The sequence below is a fragment of the Tachypleus tridentatus genome, chromosome 6 (genome assembly GCF_004210375.1).
Source record: "Tachypleus tridentatus isolate NWPU-2018 chromosome 6, ASM421037v1, whole genome shotgun sequence".
In the NCBI taxonomy this organism is placed as follows: Eukaryota; Metazoa; Arthropoda; class Merostomata; order Xiphosura; family Limulidae; genus Tachypleus; species Tachypleus tridentatus.
In genome coordinates, this window is record NC_134830.1 from 125,099,131 (window position 1) to 125,115,871 (window position 16,741).

The 16,741-nt window shown below is 32.6% G+C and overlaps 1 protein-coding gene across 5 annotated transcripts in view; it reads left to right on the forward strand.

Annotated features, from left to right (window-relative positions):
- Hpd (4-hydroxyphenylpyruvate dioxygenase) overlaps nucleotides 1–15,352 on the forward strand; it is a 41,235-nt gene extending 25,883 nt beyond the window's left edge. For all 5 annotated transcript variants that reach the window (XM_076507688.1, XM_076507689.1, XM_076507690.1 and 2 more), the window contains 10 exons: nucleotides 2,143–2,290; nucleotides 3,260–3,342; nucleotides 4,019–4,108; nucleotides 5,265–5,368; nucleotides 6,286–6,363; nucleotides 7,822–7,984; nucleotides 9,282–9,353; nucleotides 10,009–10,125; nucleotides 10,670–10,792; nucleotides 13,871–15,352. In XM_076507688.1, the coding sequence (XP_076363803.1) occupies nucleotides 2,143–2,290; nucleotides 3,260–3,342; nucleotides 4,019–4,108; nucleotides 5,265–5,368; nucleotides 6,286–6,363; nucleotides 7,822–7,984; nucleotides 9,282–9,353; nucleotides 10,009–10,125; nucleotides 10,670–10,792; nucleotides 13,871–13,945 (1,053 nt within the window). In that variant the 3' untranslated portion in view covers nucleotides 13,946–15,352. The remainder of the gene's footprint in view (nucleotides 1–2,142; nucleotides 2,291–3,259; nucleotides 3,343–4,018; nucleotides 4,109–5,264; nucleotides 5,369–6,285; nucleotides 6,364–7,821; nucleotides 7,985–9,281; nucleotides 9,354–10,008; nucleotides 10,126–10,669; nucleotides 10,793–13,870) is intronic.
- Nucleotides 15,353–16,741: the final 1,389 nt, after the last annotated feature.

The following is a 16,741-nucleotide window of genomic DNA, read 5'->3' on the forward strand; positions in this document are numbered from 1 at the left end:
AAGGTCCAAGGGAGTTAGGTCTTTGGACGATCTTGGATGTTTGTTACTTTTAAAAGTTCAAATATAACAGTCAATGTATTTTGGGAATAACTGCTTTGATTTATTACTATATCATCATTTAATAATCATTCAAAAAGCGCAACATATTCAGGGGAAGAGAGCCCTCGAATTAAATAAATGATGTCCTAAAGCCCCATTGTCTTTACTAACAAAATATACAAAGTTTGAAATGGTAATTGTTTTAATTTGTTGACAGTGAAAAGGTAATTTTCGATAAATTAGATTGTGAGAAAACCTAACATTTAAATAGTATGTGAAATAAAAAGTGAACGATTATACACTGTATATTTAGGAGAATAAATTTCGCACAAACCCGGCATTTAACTAAAATTGCTAATGATATAATGAGTATCGTACAGTTTATTTAAGTTTTACTTCGTTAACCATGCGTAGTAATAAGTGAAATTTTAAGGATTTTCTTTACGAAGTGAAAATTTTATAAAATTCTCAAGAAAGAGAGACAGAAGTATGTCACCTGATTGTGCGGTTTTGTTTATGTAATGACTCAAGTAGAACCTTTTTTCTTAGTTGAAGGGAAAACAACCACTTTTATAGTGTAGATGTAACGATGAAGTAGGTACGAGGTGCGGTTTTTACTAAGTTTGAGAAAAAAAAAAAACTTTAATAACTTTTCTTTCAGATGTTAAAAAATGAGTTGAACGTTTCGTGATGACTAGAAACCCACGTGAAGTAAAAATGTATCTCAAGACGGCTGGTTAGCCTAAAGATGATCGAAACGTTGTTCTCTATTTTAATAAAAGTTTTAATATCCATATCAGCCGGCTTGAGATACATTAGTAGAACATTTGTTGAGGTGGGGGGAAGAGTTGACCTTATTTTTCAACTTAGCCACAAAATGTGCTTGATAGCTTCTATATCCAGTGCTGTATTCAAGCTGAAGTTGGCTGCACGAAACAAAACATCGTGAAAATTAAGTGTTTAATAAAATCAGTAGCAAGAAGACATAGAATAGCAGGTCTCTCAGGAAGACTGAAAAGTCGAACTTCAAACAATAAACAGTGTCAGAAAAACGAATTTAAAACTTAACAGCCGATTGTCATGGTTCAACAATCCTGCCACAATTCATAACACTGGAGTGAAAACTGAGAAGTACCCCATTCGAGATGCGATGACGTAGTTTAAGTCTTATCACCCGCAAGCAGAGTCTCTGGTTCCAGTCCCACTTGTTCACTATCGTCACTGTTTCATGATATTTCTCTTCTTCTGCTTAACTAATACAACGAAACTGCGAAGTCCTTATAAATCTACCTACACCAATATCAGACACATTCTCCAATAATATAGGAATCAATAAGCCTACAACCCTGATGAACCGGTTTTAAGCAAAATCAAAAAATCGTTTCAAACATGTTATGAATTCTGTACATTATATTAGAGAGAGATGTTATGAAATAACTTAGGAAAACTTGTAAACACTTCAGAATTTCAAACTTGCAACACGAACGGTTTGAACAAACACTAAGACAAAAAAGTAAGATGTATAACTTTTTTCACTTTGTTTAAGACATTATTGAAACACTGAATTATAATACGCATGAGCAGTACTAATTACATTCCTCGTTATGTTCGGTCCTCCAGTTGGTCAGCGAAAATTTTATAGACTTGCAACAATAAAATTTAGGATTCGATTCCTCTTGGTGGACAGAGCGTAGATAATCCGTTGTGCAATTTGTGCTATAACAAAAGCTACTTTTCTGTTCCAAAAATACAGTTAAATAAGAAATAATTGCAGCGTTACAATAAAATTTGTTCTATAGCTGTTTTTGTTCTGTACGCTACCTCAATACTTCTTCAATTCTCTCAGGACAACACCTAGTGACAAAACACATATTGGCTGAACAAACGCATATTTACTAAAAACAACGACCTGTGCTAATGTTGTCGTATTGTAACGTCATATTGAATTGCCGTTGGTTTGTTTGTTCTTTTTTAACAGTTGTTGAATATTTTAAAAGATGCACTGTTGGGAATACATGTTGTGTAGGTAACTTTTTACGTTACTTTCTAGATTTTCTTTTACTTCATTTTATTTACTGAAATTATTTTACTTTTGTTTTGCAGGCTGCTGCTTATTATTGCATCAGAATGGGTTTCGAACCTTTGGGTTACATGGGTTTGGAAACAGGATCTCGTGAAGTAGTGGCTCACGCAGTGAACCAAAATAGAATTATTTTTGTATTCAAATCAGCTCTGAATCCACATAACAAAGGTAAAACACAGCTATGGTTGGCAAGGTGTTTTCTTGCTTGTTTGTTTTTGAATTTCGAGTAAATCTACACGAGGGCTATCTGCGCTAACCATTTTTTATTTAGCAGTGAAAGACCAGAGAAAAGGCAGAAAGTTATCACCACACATTGCCAACACTTGGGCTACTCTTTTCCAACGAATAGTGGGATTGACCATTACATTATAACACCCCCATAGCTGAAAGAGCGAGCATGTTTTGTTGGGGTAAGATGCGCCTGAATTTGTCTGTTTGATGTATCAAAAATAAGGAGTCTTAAAAATTATACTTGTCTGGAGGGTCTTTTACAACTATAAATTGTTTAAAATTAATCTTTATAATGTACTAACAGCCGTGGCACAGAGGTTTTTGCGGATTTACAAACTTATAAAGCAGGTTTCGATACCCGTGGTGGTCAGAGCACAGATAGCCCATTGTGCTTAACTTCAAATAAAAAAAATTATACTAATAGGTATCTTGTAATAATTTTATATCTGTACAAACTCGATTAAACTATTTTATATCTATAGATATCATGTGAAACGCAATCATATATTAATAGAATGCCTAATTATACAACAATAAATAAAATATCCTTCATGATCACAAGAAACGCACTTGAAGTAAAAATGTGTCTCAGAACGGCTGGTTAAAAAAGATGATTTAGGAAGGTCGAAACGTTGTTCTCTCCTTATCAATAAAAGTATTAATACCCAGATCAGCTGTTCTGAAGTACAAAATTAAGTTCTTTCCCAGCCTGATGTCGGTGATCTGATAATCCTAAAGATGGAGTTTCTATACGCATGGTGGAAACAGCACAGACACATTATCATGTAGCTTCATACTCTACAATAAAGAAACAAAAATATTATTTGCTGCTTTAATTTGTCACTTTTCAGTTCGATCAAAATGTTTATTCACAAAATGTGACGAAGTTCATTTTATTCCCAACAGAGTTCGGAGACCATCTCGTAGCTCATGGAGACGGAGTTAGAGATATCGCTTTCACCGTTGAAGATCTAGATGCGATTGTTAAGGTAACAAGTGCACTTGGGTGTTGTGTGAAGTTTTGTTTATTTTAATATCTTACGGTGTAAGCATACAGTACAACGTTGTACCATGTATAAGATAACTTTAGAAGATGAAGAACGAAAAATATACTCACTGAAAAACTTTGTCTCGAAGTCATAGAGAAAATAAAAGTAATTTCAATATTTCAAGCTATCTTACACCTGAATGCAACACAATTATGAACTACAAGTACACACATCTTATTTCTGGCGATACTTATATTGCACGTTTTTAGTTTAAGTATTGAATGCTAATTCGCCATCAAAACTTTCAATCAGGTCATGACTAAACGACTTACTCAGTAAGTAACACTTTCGACGTGGTTTTTCAGAGGTATTGTCTAATAACTTTTATAGCTTAACATTTTAGGGAAGTTCTTACACGAAACAAGCTAAGAAATATTCTATAACGCACAAACGTTTATAACTTTTATAATGTATGTTATACAGCGGCATCTCTTAGGCAAAATATATAACACATAATTAGAAACTTTAGAACGAAAAAGTATATTTATGATTTGGTTTGGCAATGCATAATAAATAATAATATATACCACTCAAATGTTTATTATCACTGTGAGGTCTGAATAAATACAAGGTTATTAAGAAAATATTTTAATAGCTTTACATGTACTATTTTCAGCGGGCCAAAGAACGAGGAGCAACAGTTGTAAAAGACATTTGGGAAGAAACAGACGACTGTGGAACTGTGCGTTTTGCTATTATTCAAACTGTAAGTTACCATCACTTATTAAATATGATGTATATGTACTCAAACAGTTCGTTGTGTGGAGAATACATGACCCTTAACTGTATGTACTCAAACAGTTCGTTGTGTGGAGAAGACATGACCCATAACTGTGTGTACTCAAATCAGTTCATGTTTTGTTATGTACATATAATATCTAATGAACATAGCTTGTATTTTGTCTCTTCAGGTGTGTATAGTCAGTATCAGGTCATGTATTGTTAAGTACATATAATATCTAATGAACATAGCTTGTATTTTGTCTCTTCAGGTGTGTATAGTCAGTATCAGGTCATGTATTGTTAAGTACATACAGGGTGTTTGGAAAGTCACTGTGAAGTTTTGAAAGCAGTGATAACAGCATTCATTCAGTCCATTTCAAGCCAGCAACTGATAGCGGTGTTTAGAAACAAAATAAGAAGGATTCAGGCCTGTATTGATGCCAACAGGGGTCACTTTCAACATTGTTTATAATTGCCATTAGTATTTATCTCCTGTATTCTATATTGAAACATGTCTGTTAATAAATATATAAGTGCACAGTGACTTTCCGAACACCTTGTAGAATACCCAGTGAACATAGTTTGTGTTTAGTCTCTACTGTAGCTGATGTGTAATGTATGGATTAATGCTGTGTTCTCCCATGTTTAGTCTGTACTTTAGCTGATATGTGATGTATGGATTGACACTGTGTTCTCCCATGTTCAGTCTCTACTTTAGCTGATGTGTAATGTATGGATTAATACTGTGTTCTCCCAGCAACTGATAGCAGTGTTTAGAAACAAAATAAAAAGGATCCAAGCCTGTATTGATGCCAACAGGGGTCACTTTCAACATTGTTTATAATTGTCATTCATGTTAACCTCCTGTATTCTATATTGAAACATGTCTGTTAATAAATATATAAGTGCACAGCGACTTTCCGAACACCCTGTAGAATATGTAGTGAACACAGCTTGTGTCCAGTCTGTACTGTAGCTGATGTGTAATGTATGGATTAATGCTGTGTTCCCCCATGTTTAGTCTGTACTTTAGCTGATATGTGATGTATGGATTGACACTGTGTTCTCCCATGTTTAGTCTGTATTTTAGCTGATATGTAATGTATGGATTAACACTGTGTTCTCCCGTGTTTCTACAGTTTGGAGACACAATGCACACATTTGTAGAACGAGGTGATTACAATGGTTTGTTCCTTCCAGGATATAAGAAGCCACTAAGTGATGATGTTTTACTTTCAAAATTGTAAGTATAGAATGATTTATTTTTTAAAGCTTTATTAGGAAGGTAATATGGCTTTGTGAAACCACTAGTGGTGTGACATGGCTTGAGATATTTAGTTTATAGGTATTAACAAAATTAAAACTTTGTCCTCTTGATGGATATATTGGTGAATGTTTTATTTGATAGGTGCACATTTTCAATGAATATTTTGTAAAGTAGGTACTTGTATAACACTGCACAACAAAGTTTTTGCTTCTTGAACTCTTTGGGGTGTTCTTTATAGATTTTGGCTGCTGATCACGAAAATCACATCCAAATTTGCCCATCACGTACCATTTCATCGAAATCTTCAGTTTCACCAGGACATTGCTACAATGGCAAAACGATATCAGGGCAACTGGAATCCATCAATGCTTAATGACTACTGTTGGACACTGCAGCATAATGCACTGGACATTGAATAAAAACGAAAATCACGAGCAAAACACTTAATTATGTTGAACTTAATAGCATATTAGAAACATAAATGCAAATAAATATTATTGCCGGTAAACAGTTAACTGTCTATTTCTCGGAGTTCCTACGTGATGAAGCAAAACCAAAACTATATTTGTGCATACCCACCAGGTACCTGTCACAATCAGCAAAAACTTTTCAGGAAGCAAAACTTTTCAAAAGAATTGTATGAAATACACCTCGTTGACTGTGTATTTAACATTAAAATTATTAAATAACTATGTTGTGTGTATGTGTAATGTAAGTGCAATATAGCCAGATTACAATTTTCAAGTTATGATCCTGGCTTTCCTTAGACACTCCATAAAACTGGGAGATAAATATTTGTCTACATGAAAATAATTGAAGCCAACAATTAATTATAACCATTCTAATGAAATACTGAGAGTTTTTTATGTATTTATAATGTTATCTTGTCCTAGACCTGATGTTGGTTTGAAGTTCATTGACCACTGTGTGGGGAACCAACCTGATGACCACATGAATTCAGTGGTTGAATGGTAAGTTGTATACATAATATGTTCTGCTGGTTATGCTACTCAAGTTACCGAGTTGAATGTTCACCTTATTAGATTCTCAGTGCACTTTGTTGTAACATACAAACACAACAGTCAAACTAGCTTCAGTAATGTACAAACACCACACAGTTGAAGCTTTAACGGGTAAATGTATACCTACTGATATATAATTTTCATACATATTAAAATTGATGTATAATGATAGAAACAGTATAGAATAGATAAGTGATATCCTGGAAACAAACACTTACAAAATCTGTATTATAGGTGTTTTATAGGCTATGTGGTGTATTAAAAGTAATTTATAATAACACTGTTTCAAAATATGTTCAGATATACAACACTTATTAATATTCTTTTATTGAAATATGTTGTCTACTAAAACTTATTTTAAACATAACGGTACTTATCAGGCTGGGTTGACTGTAGTTACTTATCAGGCTAGGTTGACTGTAGTTACTTATCAGGCTGGGTTGACTGTAGTTACTTATCAGGCTAGGTTGACTGTAGTTACTTATCAGGCTAGGTTGACTGTAGTTACTTATCAGGCTGGGTTGACTGTAGTTACTTATCAGGCTAGGTTGACTGTAGTTACTTATCAGGCTGTGTTGACTGTAGTTACTTTGTCAGGCTGGGTTGACTGTAGTTACTTTGTTAGGCTGGGTTGACTGTAGTTACTTTGTCAGGCTGGGTTGACTGTAGTTACTTTGTTAGGCTGGGTTGACTGTAGTTACTTATCAGGCTGTGTTGACTGTAGTTACTTATCAGGCTGTGTTGACTGTAGTTACTTATCAGGCTAGGTTGACTGTAGTTACTTTGTCAGGCTGGGTTGACTGTAGTTACTTTGTCAGGCTGGGTTGACTGTAGTTACTTTGTCAGGCTGGGTTGACTGTAGTTACTAGGCTGGGTTGACTGTAGTTACTTATCAGGCTGTGTTGACTGTAGTTACTTATCAGGCTGTGTTGACTGTAGTTACTTATCAGGCTAGGTTGACTGTAGTTACTTTGTCAGGCTGGGTTGACTGTAGTTACTTTGTCAGGCTGGGTTGACTGTAGTTACTTTGTCAGGCTGGGTTGACTGTAGTTACTTTGTCAGGCTGGGTTGACTGTAGTTACTTTGTCAGGCTGGGTTGACTGTAGTTACTTTGTCAGGCTGGGTTGACTGTAGTTACTTTGTCAGGCTGGGTTGACTGTAGTTACTTTGTCAGGCTAGGTTGACTGTAGTTACTTTGTCAGGCTGGGTTGACTGTAGTTACTTTGTCAGGCTAGGTTGACTAGTTACTTTGTCAGGCTGGGTTGACTGTAGTACTGAATGTTAAAATGTTTAATAGCATCTATAGAATTTCCTATTTTTTACCAAATTTCAAATGAAAATTACAAAAGTTAACATGTAACAAGTTTATAAATTACATGTTTTGTTAAGGATTGGAATTTTCTGTAGGTATGAGAAAAACTTGATGTTTCACCGTTTCTGGTCAGTAGATGATTCTCAGGTTCACACACAGTACTCATCTCTCAGATCTATAGTAGTGACTAACAGGGAGGAAACTATCAAGATTCCCATCAATGAACCAGCACCTGGAAAGAAGAAATCACAGATACAGGCAAGTTATTACTGAATTTTTTCTCATAGTTTCCAGAATTACAAACCACAGGTACAGTCAACATGTACTGATTCCTCTTCTAATGGTTTCCAGAATTGAAAGTCACTGATATGGTCAACGTGTACTGATTCCTCTTCTTATGGTTTCCAGAATTGAAAGTCACTGATATGGTCAACGTGTACTGATTCCTCTTCTAATGGTTTCCAGAATTGAAAGTCACTGATACGGTCAACGTGTACTGATTCATCTTCTTATGGTTTCCAGAATTGAAAGCCACTGATATGGTCAACGTGTACTGATTCCTCTTCTTATGGTTTCCAGAATTGAAAGCCACTGATATGGTCAACGTGTACTGATTCCTCTTCTTATGGTTTCCAGAATTGAAAGTCACTGATACGGTCAACATGTACTGATTCATCTTCTTATGGTTTCCAGAATTGAAAGTCACTGATATGGTCAACGTGTACTGATTTCTTGTCATAATTGTCAGAACAAAAAACAAGTAAAACACTTTTGTAAGGTCTATAATAAAAGCATTATACATTATATAAATAAAATTAACCTCAGTATGTGAGTCTACATGATGGTGTGTTCCCACATTCACTGTCTTTTTCAGTCCTTACAACAGTAAGCAATATCTGTTGTATAAAGGTTCACTGGCTATTTGAAAATAAGCTTAGAAACCTTTAATGTGTATGTGTGTTTCAATAAGAATTTATCAAAGCATAACATTTTGTAAGAATGGTTAATTCTAATTTTAAAAGAATTATTTGCTTCAGTGATGATTATTTTAAAATTAGAATTAACCTTTGACATTAATAATGTTATGCATTTGATACATTTTTACAGCTTTCATTTCATATTACATATTTGTTGTTATAATAAATGAGAAACTGATGCTACAATAAAGAAAACTGATGCTCAACATCATGTTAACTACAGACTACTGATATGCACCCCAAAATGTAACAGTTTGAATGCTGTTATTTATATTTTTATGTCTTAAACTTTAACAGATATGTTAAGAATCCTGAGATAGTGAGTACCTTTATGCTCATGATGTATTTTTTTAATCTGATCTAAAAAGTGACTCTTCCTAAAAAACGTTTATGAATAAGTTTTATGATGTAAATAAACTTCAAGTGTAGTAGATTACATTGAACTGGAAGATGCTATACTTGTGACTTATTTAATAAAGTATTTTATTCTTTATATGGGAAGGTAATTAAAGCCACTATAATGTAGAGAATAACAAAGTAAATCTGTTGAAACTAACAGTGTAACACTTTCTTTTCAGGAATATGTTGATTACTATGGAAGTGCAGGAATTCAACACATTGCTCTGAACACTGACAATATTATCCAAACTGTAAGTTCATCATATGTATCTTCAATAAACTTTGGAATTTCCTGGTATTTTTCAAGGAGCTATGTCACAAAATTCTTAATAAAGCAGTAAATTACTTCTCATTTGTTAACCATTTATAGGTTGTGTATTTCAAATATTCAGTTTAAATCTGTTAAGAGTCATATTGTCAGGGCACAATTGATATTATAATGCAAATTATTTTTGAATGTAAAAGTTTTTATCATCAATACATTTTGACTTGAATGTTATATTCCATTATACACGTTTTATAAGAAAAAGTAACCCAGCAGAGGATGCAAGATATATTTATTATAAATAAATAAAAGTAAACAATTTATTTTCAATAATCTCTGATTAGTTTACTTCTTTTTAATTAAGATTCAAACTAAAGACATAGAGAACAGTAAATTTCTAACCAGTATCTTGAAAGAATTCTGTTATTTCTATTTTAGTTTTAAAAGTCTTAATGGCCCATAGTTTCTTTGAATGTTAATTCTCTAAGAATAACTTGTTAATATTTCATTAGTGAATAGTCAGATATATTTACAGTACATTTAGAAAATATGCAAAAATATGTATCATTACTGTTTCTAAATGATTTCCTTTTTCTGAACTGGAGAGCTATTACTCTAAACTATTGTAACTTGGATCACAGATCACTAACCTTCATGCCCGAGGAGTGAAATTTCTGACCATACCAGATTCATACTACAAACTGTTGCGGGAAAAACTGAAAAACTCAAAGGTCAAGATAGAAGAAGACTTGAATATAGTAAGTTACATGTAATTTGCTCTTATATATTGTGAATGAAGGAGCTGTTTCTTTCAATTTGACGTACAAAGTAAGTTAAAGCTGGTGTTAAATGTTAATCTATACTTCCAACATCTTTAAAGCATTATATTATATAAAATACAGATCCAAGGCTGGTTTGTTTCTAAAACCACCTTTTAAAGTTACTGACCTTTAATAAGCAGTGAATGCAAGTCTTTTAATCACAGCTTTGAAACAATGTAGTTTTGATGTGTGAAACTTGTTTAATTCACCACTTCTTAAAAAACATGCTATGTATATATTCTTTCCCAAACTTCATTTTTCTTTCGTAACAAATAATTCATATTTTACACCAAAAATTAATTTTGACCTCCCATGAACAGATATATTTTGGTATTATTTCCAAGCTTATAAGACTACTTATTGAGTGTTGCACCACACGTTATAAGTGATGCCATGTCTTTGTGTAAATACTTATAAATTAAATCAATAACCCTCGTGTGAAATTCATTGTTCATATAATAGGAAACTAATCCCTTTATAGATACAAAAACTTCATATCCTGGTGGACTTTGATGAAAATGGCTACTTGCTACAGATATTCACTAAACCAATGCAGGATAGACCAACTTTATTCATAGAAGCCATTCAGCGACATAATCACTCTGTAAGTAGGTTAAGGAAATCATAAGTTCTACAATAAAAGTTGGTTGTAAGTGTGGTCTGTAGAGAGAGAACATAAATAGTTGTTTAAGACCCACTGGTAGTGCTCGAGTCAGAAAGAAATGTGTTGGATTGAATTATCTCATTTTAACAATAGTTAAAAATGATTTTCTTATATCTGTGTTTTGTGGTTAATCAAAGCTAAAAGTAAAAAATTAAAACAATAATATAATGAAAGAGAAACTAAAAAGTAGGTTGTTTGGGGTATATTGGTGCAAAGCAACAGGGCTATCTGTGCTAAACAACAGTTATGAAGGCAAAATAAGTAAAACAAAGAAAAAAGAACAGCATAGATAAAATATGTAAAACATCAGATAGAATTAAAGAGACCACTGGCTCTTAAAAAAACTAAAAATACAACCAATCTAAACCGTGTCTCCATCTAAAAAACTAGTTTGTTGTCTCTTAATGTTTACATTATTGTCAACTTAGATCTTTTAATTTATATTCAGGCTACAGATATAGGTGTTATAATATAAACAATGCTAAATATATTTTATTATTGACATAATGTGTACATCTAAGGCCAGTTATTGCCACTTCTAATAAAGTTCTGTTTCTATGTTGTGTATAGTTAAATGTTATTACTTTAGTGTGAAGGCAAACTGGTTATAAATAATAGTAATAATATAATTCGTTTTTGAACATTATATTTAACAGTGACAGTGTTGACAATAGGCTACTGGTATTTGATATTGAGTATTATTTTAGGTTTACAAGTATAAATACAATGGTTAAAACTAGTGTAGTGTAGTTAAGCAGTCACAGTTTGTTAGGTGTAATGAGTGCAATAAATAGGTTTTATTTGGGAACTTGGGACTGACATGTACTTTTATGGAAACTAGTAATGAAGATGTGCAATTTGTATGTAGAGTTTGTTGGTTGGAGGATATCATAATTAAAGTAGAGACAATAGATACAGATAAGTGTAGACTGTGGGAAATGGTAGCAGGACTTAAGGAGGAAATTAATACATCAGCTAACAATGACACTCAGGAAGTTAGGAAGAGTACCATTAGGGCTAAAATTAGTGGATTTAATTATAATGAGGTTATTCTGCTGAGTAACAAATTTAACCCCATACCTTCTGCAGATGAGGAACTATTGGAGAGAATGAAAACAAGATGGTTAAATAAGGATATGAATGGTGAGGAGGTTATAGTTATGGTGATTTTTTTTTGACAAGATAGGTGGATAGAATAGTCTGTTGGTAAATAAGGACATAAGAAGTAGATTGTTACCCATATGATAGAACTGAGAAAGCTAGTAGAGATCTAGTTTTTGTAAAGCATGTGGGGAAAGGTAGTTCAGAGAACCTAATTAATAGATACAAGGAGTTTAAAGAAAGAGGACATAACCTAATTTTGTTAGGAATACTGTCCAGAATTAACTGGGGGTATGAAATGATAGGCTGAGGTTAGGATGTAAGGATAGACTGGTTGGTTAAGAAAAAAATTGGGAAGTTTATAAAACAATAAGGCTCCTTGTCCATATAACATTATTTACCCAAAGAATTTTAAGAAGGTTAAAGAATGGATATGTCAGCTACTTACTACCATTTTTTTTTTCAGTGGACATATATCAGAGGATCAGATGATAGCTTATATAACTCCTCTTTTCCAAGGAGGTGATAAAAATTGTCCCAGTAATTATAGATCTATTAGTCTTACATAAGTTGTGTGGAAAGTTTTGGAAAGCCTGTTAAAAGATACTTTATAAAGTCTAGAATTTTATTGGATAGTCAACATGGTTTCTCTATGGGAAAATCTTACCTAATAAATCTTTTTGACATTCTTTGTAAAGGTACTACTTATGTAGATGAGGGTAAGGGTGTAGATTTGGTGAATGTGAGTAGAGAAAAGCATTTGACAAGGTGCCACATAAAACCTGCAGGTGTGAGGGATAAGTAAACTAATTGTATAGAAGAGTGGCTGGATGGAAGAAAGCAGAGAGTTGTTACAAATGGACTTCAATCAAACTGGATTAATGTTACAAGTGAAGGACCTCAGTACTCAGTCTTAGTACATTTTCTCATTTTGATTTACAACTGATGAATAGTCTGTAAATTACTTAAACCTGCAGATGCTATCAAAATCTTGGGTGTTGGTGGTTGTGAAGAGGATGCTACTGATTTACAAAATGATTTAGATCATCTAGTGAGTTGAGTAAATAAATGGATGTAATTTAATGTATAGGGGTTATTGTAATTTGATTTATAAGTATAATTTGTATGGGAATAACCTTAACAGTGTCATGAAGAGAAAGGATCTTGGTGTAATGGTTGATCAGTCTCTGAAGCCATCTAAGCTGTTGCTAGTGGTAGGGAAAATAGGATTCTAGATTGTATCTACAAAAGTATTGAATACAAGTCTAAAGGGATTATAATTTAATTGTATAAGTCATTGGTTAGGCCACATTTGGAGTATTGTGTTCATTCAGTCTTTGGCTCCTTACCTAAAGAAAGACATTGAATTTTTGGAAATGGTTCAGAGAAGGATTACTAGAATGGTGCTTGGGCTGGAAAGGTTGTCAGAGTATATCTTGTAGTATTTGGTGTTTGAATGGCTTAGAAGAGAAACTTGGACAGTAGCAATGAAAAGCAGATAAATATCTTTTTTCTTTCAAAAGTCAACACAAAAATAGCTCTATGGCACATGCAGTTTGTTTTTTTTCGGTAGGTTTGAATAAAACATTTAATGAAGCTTTTTTTCTTTTAAGACTTGTGAAACAATAATACGAAAAACAAATGGATGAATTTTATTTAACAATCAGAAAATCCAAATTGATATTTTAGCAGCCTAAGCTCTTGAGTGTGCTTTTTAAGATGGTTTTTGCCTGTACATTGTTAGAATTGTTGTGAAACTCCTGGGCAAACCCAATGATATGCTTCACTAATTCCAAGAGCTATAGTTCTTGATTGATGAGTTGTGGAGATTTCCGTTTCATTAATAGCAGTGTACTAATTTGGTGATACGTTTCCTTATATTGATTATTCAATTCTCTCATGAACTGACTTTTTCAGGGTTTTGGAGCAGGCAATTTCCAAGCTTTGTTTGAAGCTATTGAGATAGATCAGGACAGACGAGGAAACCTCTGAAGGAATCAGTTATTTGCGAGAGGTGTGTACTGTACATTCATGGATGATGAATTCTTATCTAGAAACATTTTTCAAGTGATATTAGAGGCTTTACTTTGATGAATTTTTAATGATGCTGCAAATTTTGTAAGAAATTACCATTTGTAAGTATGGTTAACACAATTGAATATTCAAAATGCAGTTTAAATGTTAGAAGGGTTTTGTTACTGTTTCAAAATTGAGGTGTTTGTGTGAAATGCCTGGGTGCCTCCAAGAATTGGAAAGAAGTGGCATTTTCCCAAAAAATTCACCTATTAATTCACGAGTTAAAGGTAACATCGAGTGAAACTAAAAAGTTAATTAATTTGTTATTAAAACTGTATATTTGTGTTTGTCTAAGCATACATAACACATTTATTTAGTCTGTTGACTTTCACTGTGAAAGCCGATCCCATACGTATGTTTCGACTTCTTTTGAAAATATTTCTGTGGATGCCCATGGTGGAATGCTTCTCAGCATTCTGTAATATTGGATAAATATGAGATATTGTGTATCCTAGTTATCTGTACAAAATTGGTGTGGGGTATAGGGAAATAATGATATTTTCTTGAAAATGTTGATTAGTTTTATAAAGGAAACAGTTCTCAGTTAATTCTGTTCTTTATAACTATGGTGCCTCACAAGTATAAATGTCATATAAAATGTTACTTATGTTAAACATTCCTAACTATTGAAAATAACTATGTGATGTATTTTTTGATACTAAGAAATTATACATGGTTTATTTTAACATATACATATGGAAACTGTTGTATTGAAAGTTTTTATATTCGAGAACAATTTAATTCATTTATAAAATATATTTTGTGTATCTTTATTATACTATTCTTTTTGTTATAAGTTTTTATTTAACATAAAGTAAATAAGTAACGATTGTTATGATTCTTGCCTAAAAATGTGTTTGGTAAATGACTTGTATAAAAAATTTGAAAATAATCTGATTCAATATGAAACTGATTGTCTGACAAATTCCATTCAGTTTGAGGCCTGATAGCAGGCGAAAGGCCTCGCAGGCAGTGGATATGGCAGACGTGTTTAATATATTCTTTACATTTCAAATTTGTGAATTCTTAACCTTCTAAAGGTTTGAAATAGGTAAAAACTTTATTGATTTCTGGTAAAATAATTTTACTTATTTAATCTTTACTTTGCAACTTGGTTTTTAACAAGTGGAACTTTAAAGAGAATTTTACTGGTTACAATACAAATTGTTTAAATACATTTTTAATTCTTGCTGTATATGAAAAAAATATAAAACAGCATTGGGAATGAGAAATTGTTTTCATATTGACAGGATTAATTTCTTTATATCTTTGTGTAATACATACTGTAACTTTTGTTGATACAATAAAATATAGATGCTTGTACACTGGATGTTTCTTTAAAATTTAACAACCCAACTGCATTGTGTACCAGCTTGCACCTTGTTTTATCTTCAGCAACATTAACATCAAGTAATTATGAAAGTATTATGTACATACAACATTTTCAGGCATACTTTTGTTACTAAGTGACACAAATGAACAGAGCATTACTGATAAAACAAACTGGTTTTTATATGTGAACTTACTGGATAATTATTTGAGATACAAGAAATTTTTGTAATCGCACTCTAAACTTGTCACTGCTGCAAAAGTAAAACAAATCTAATTGCATCTTCAGAATCTAATAGTTATGTATATACCAACTGGTGACATCTTTTAATAGTTTTTTTTATACTTGAAGTTTACTGTGGGTGTCTTTTTTAACTAAAGATTTAGATTGTTGTTTCTTGTATCAAATTTGGTTTCAGTTTATATAAATTGGGCATGTTTGGGAATAATTTTGGACTAGAAATGTTAATATAAGCAACTCTACTGTAGTATTACTACATATTGGAAAGTAACTTTAGATTGTAAATTCTGGACTGTGTAGTGTAGTGTTACTATCATACTGGGCTAGTTTTGGGAATAGAAGTCAAAGTTTTAGGATTATAAAATCTCAAGCTTGCTGCAGAGTTGCCAAGTAAGGGGTAAATGGAAATATGGGAGTTTATGGTCCCAAGCCTTTACTTTCTACAATGTAATTTTGTACAACTTTATTTGCTGCATTATCTAACTAATCAGAATTTTCTCACAAAACTTAGGCAAATTCTTTATATACCAATCTTTAAGTTATAAAGCCATGGCCATTTTCGTTATTAAACACCTACGAAATTGCTGTTTTCTTCTTTTGAATGATATAATGTACTGTTATAATCACTTGGATTTATGATGAATGTCGAAGACATACGAAGATACGTGTAAACTATAATAAACAAAAGTCAAGAGGAAGAAGTGGATTACAGAAAGAGAAAAGAATATTTATCAAGAAAGGTAAACAGCAGAAACTTCACATAATATACAAAATATCGACTGAGCTGTGATACAATTTCAACAATATCCATTTTGTTTTATTCTGTAATTAAGCTTTTTGTCACATGTTCGAGTATATGTCTTGGAAAAGAAGCATAGGTTATGTATTTACACAGCAAAGAATTCACTAGCTTTAGTGCAAGCAGTTCGGAAAACAAATTACAGTTCATCATTATTAGAGGATATAATGAAATATAAGGTACGTGGTTTAATTTTTTTTCATCTCCTGTGGATTACAGCCTAGGCCATTTCATAGTAGCAACAGTATTCAATGACATAACCAGTGTAAACTCACTTGCCAAAAATGATTGTTTTATTTGTTGAACTGTAAAGTAGGCTGTCTGTATATGACTTAAACCTAGG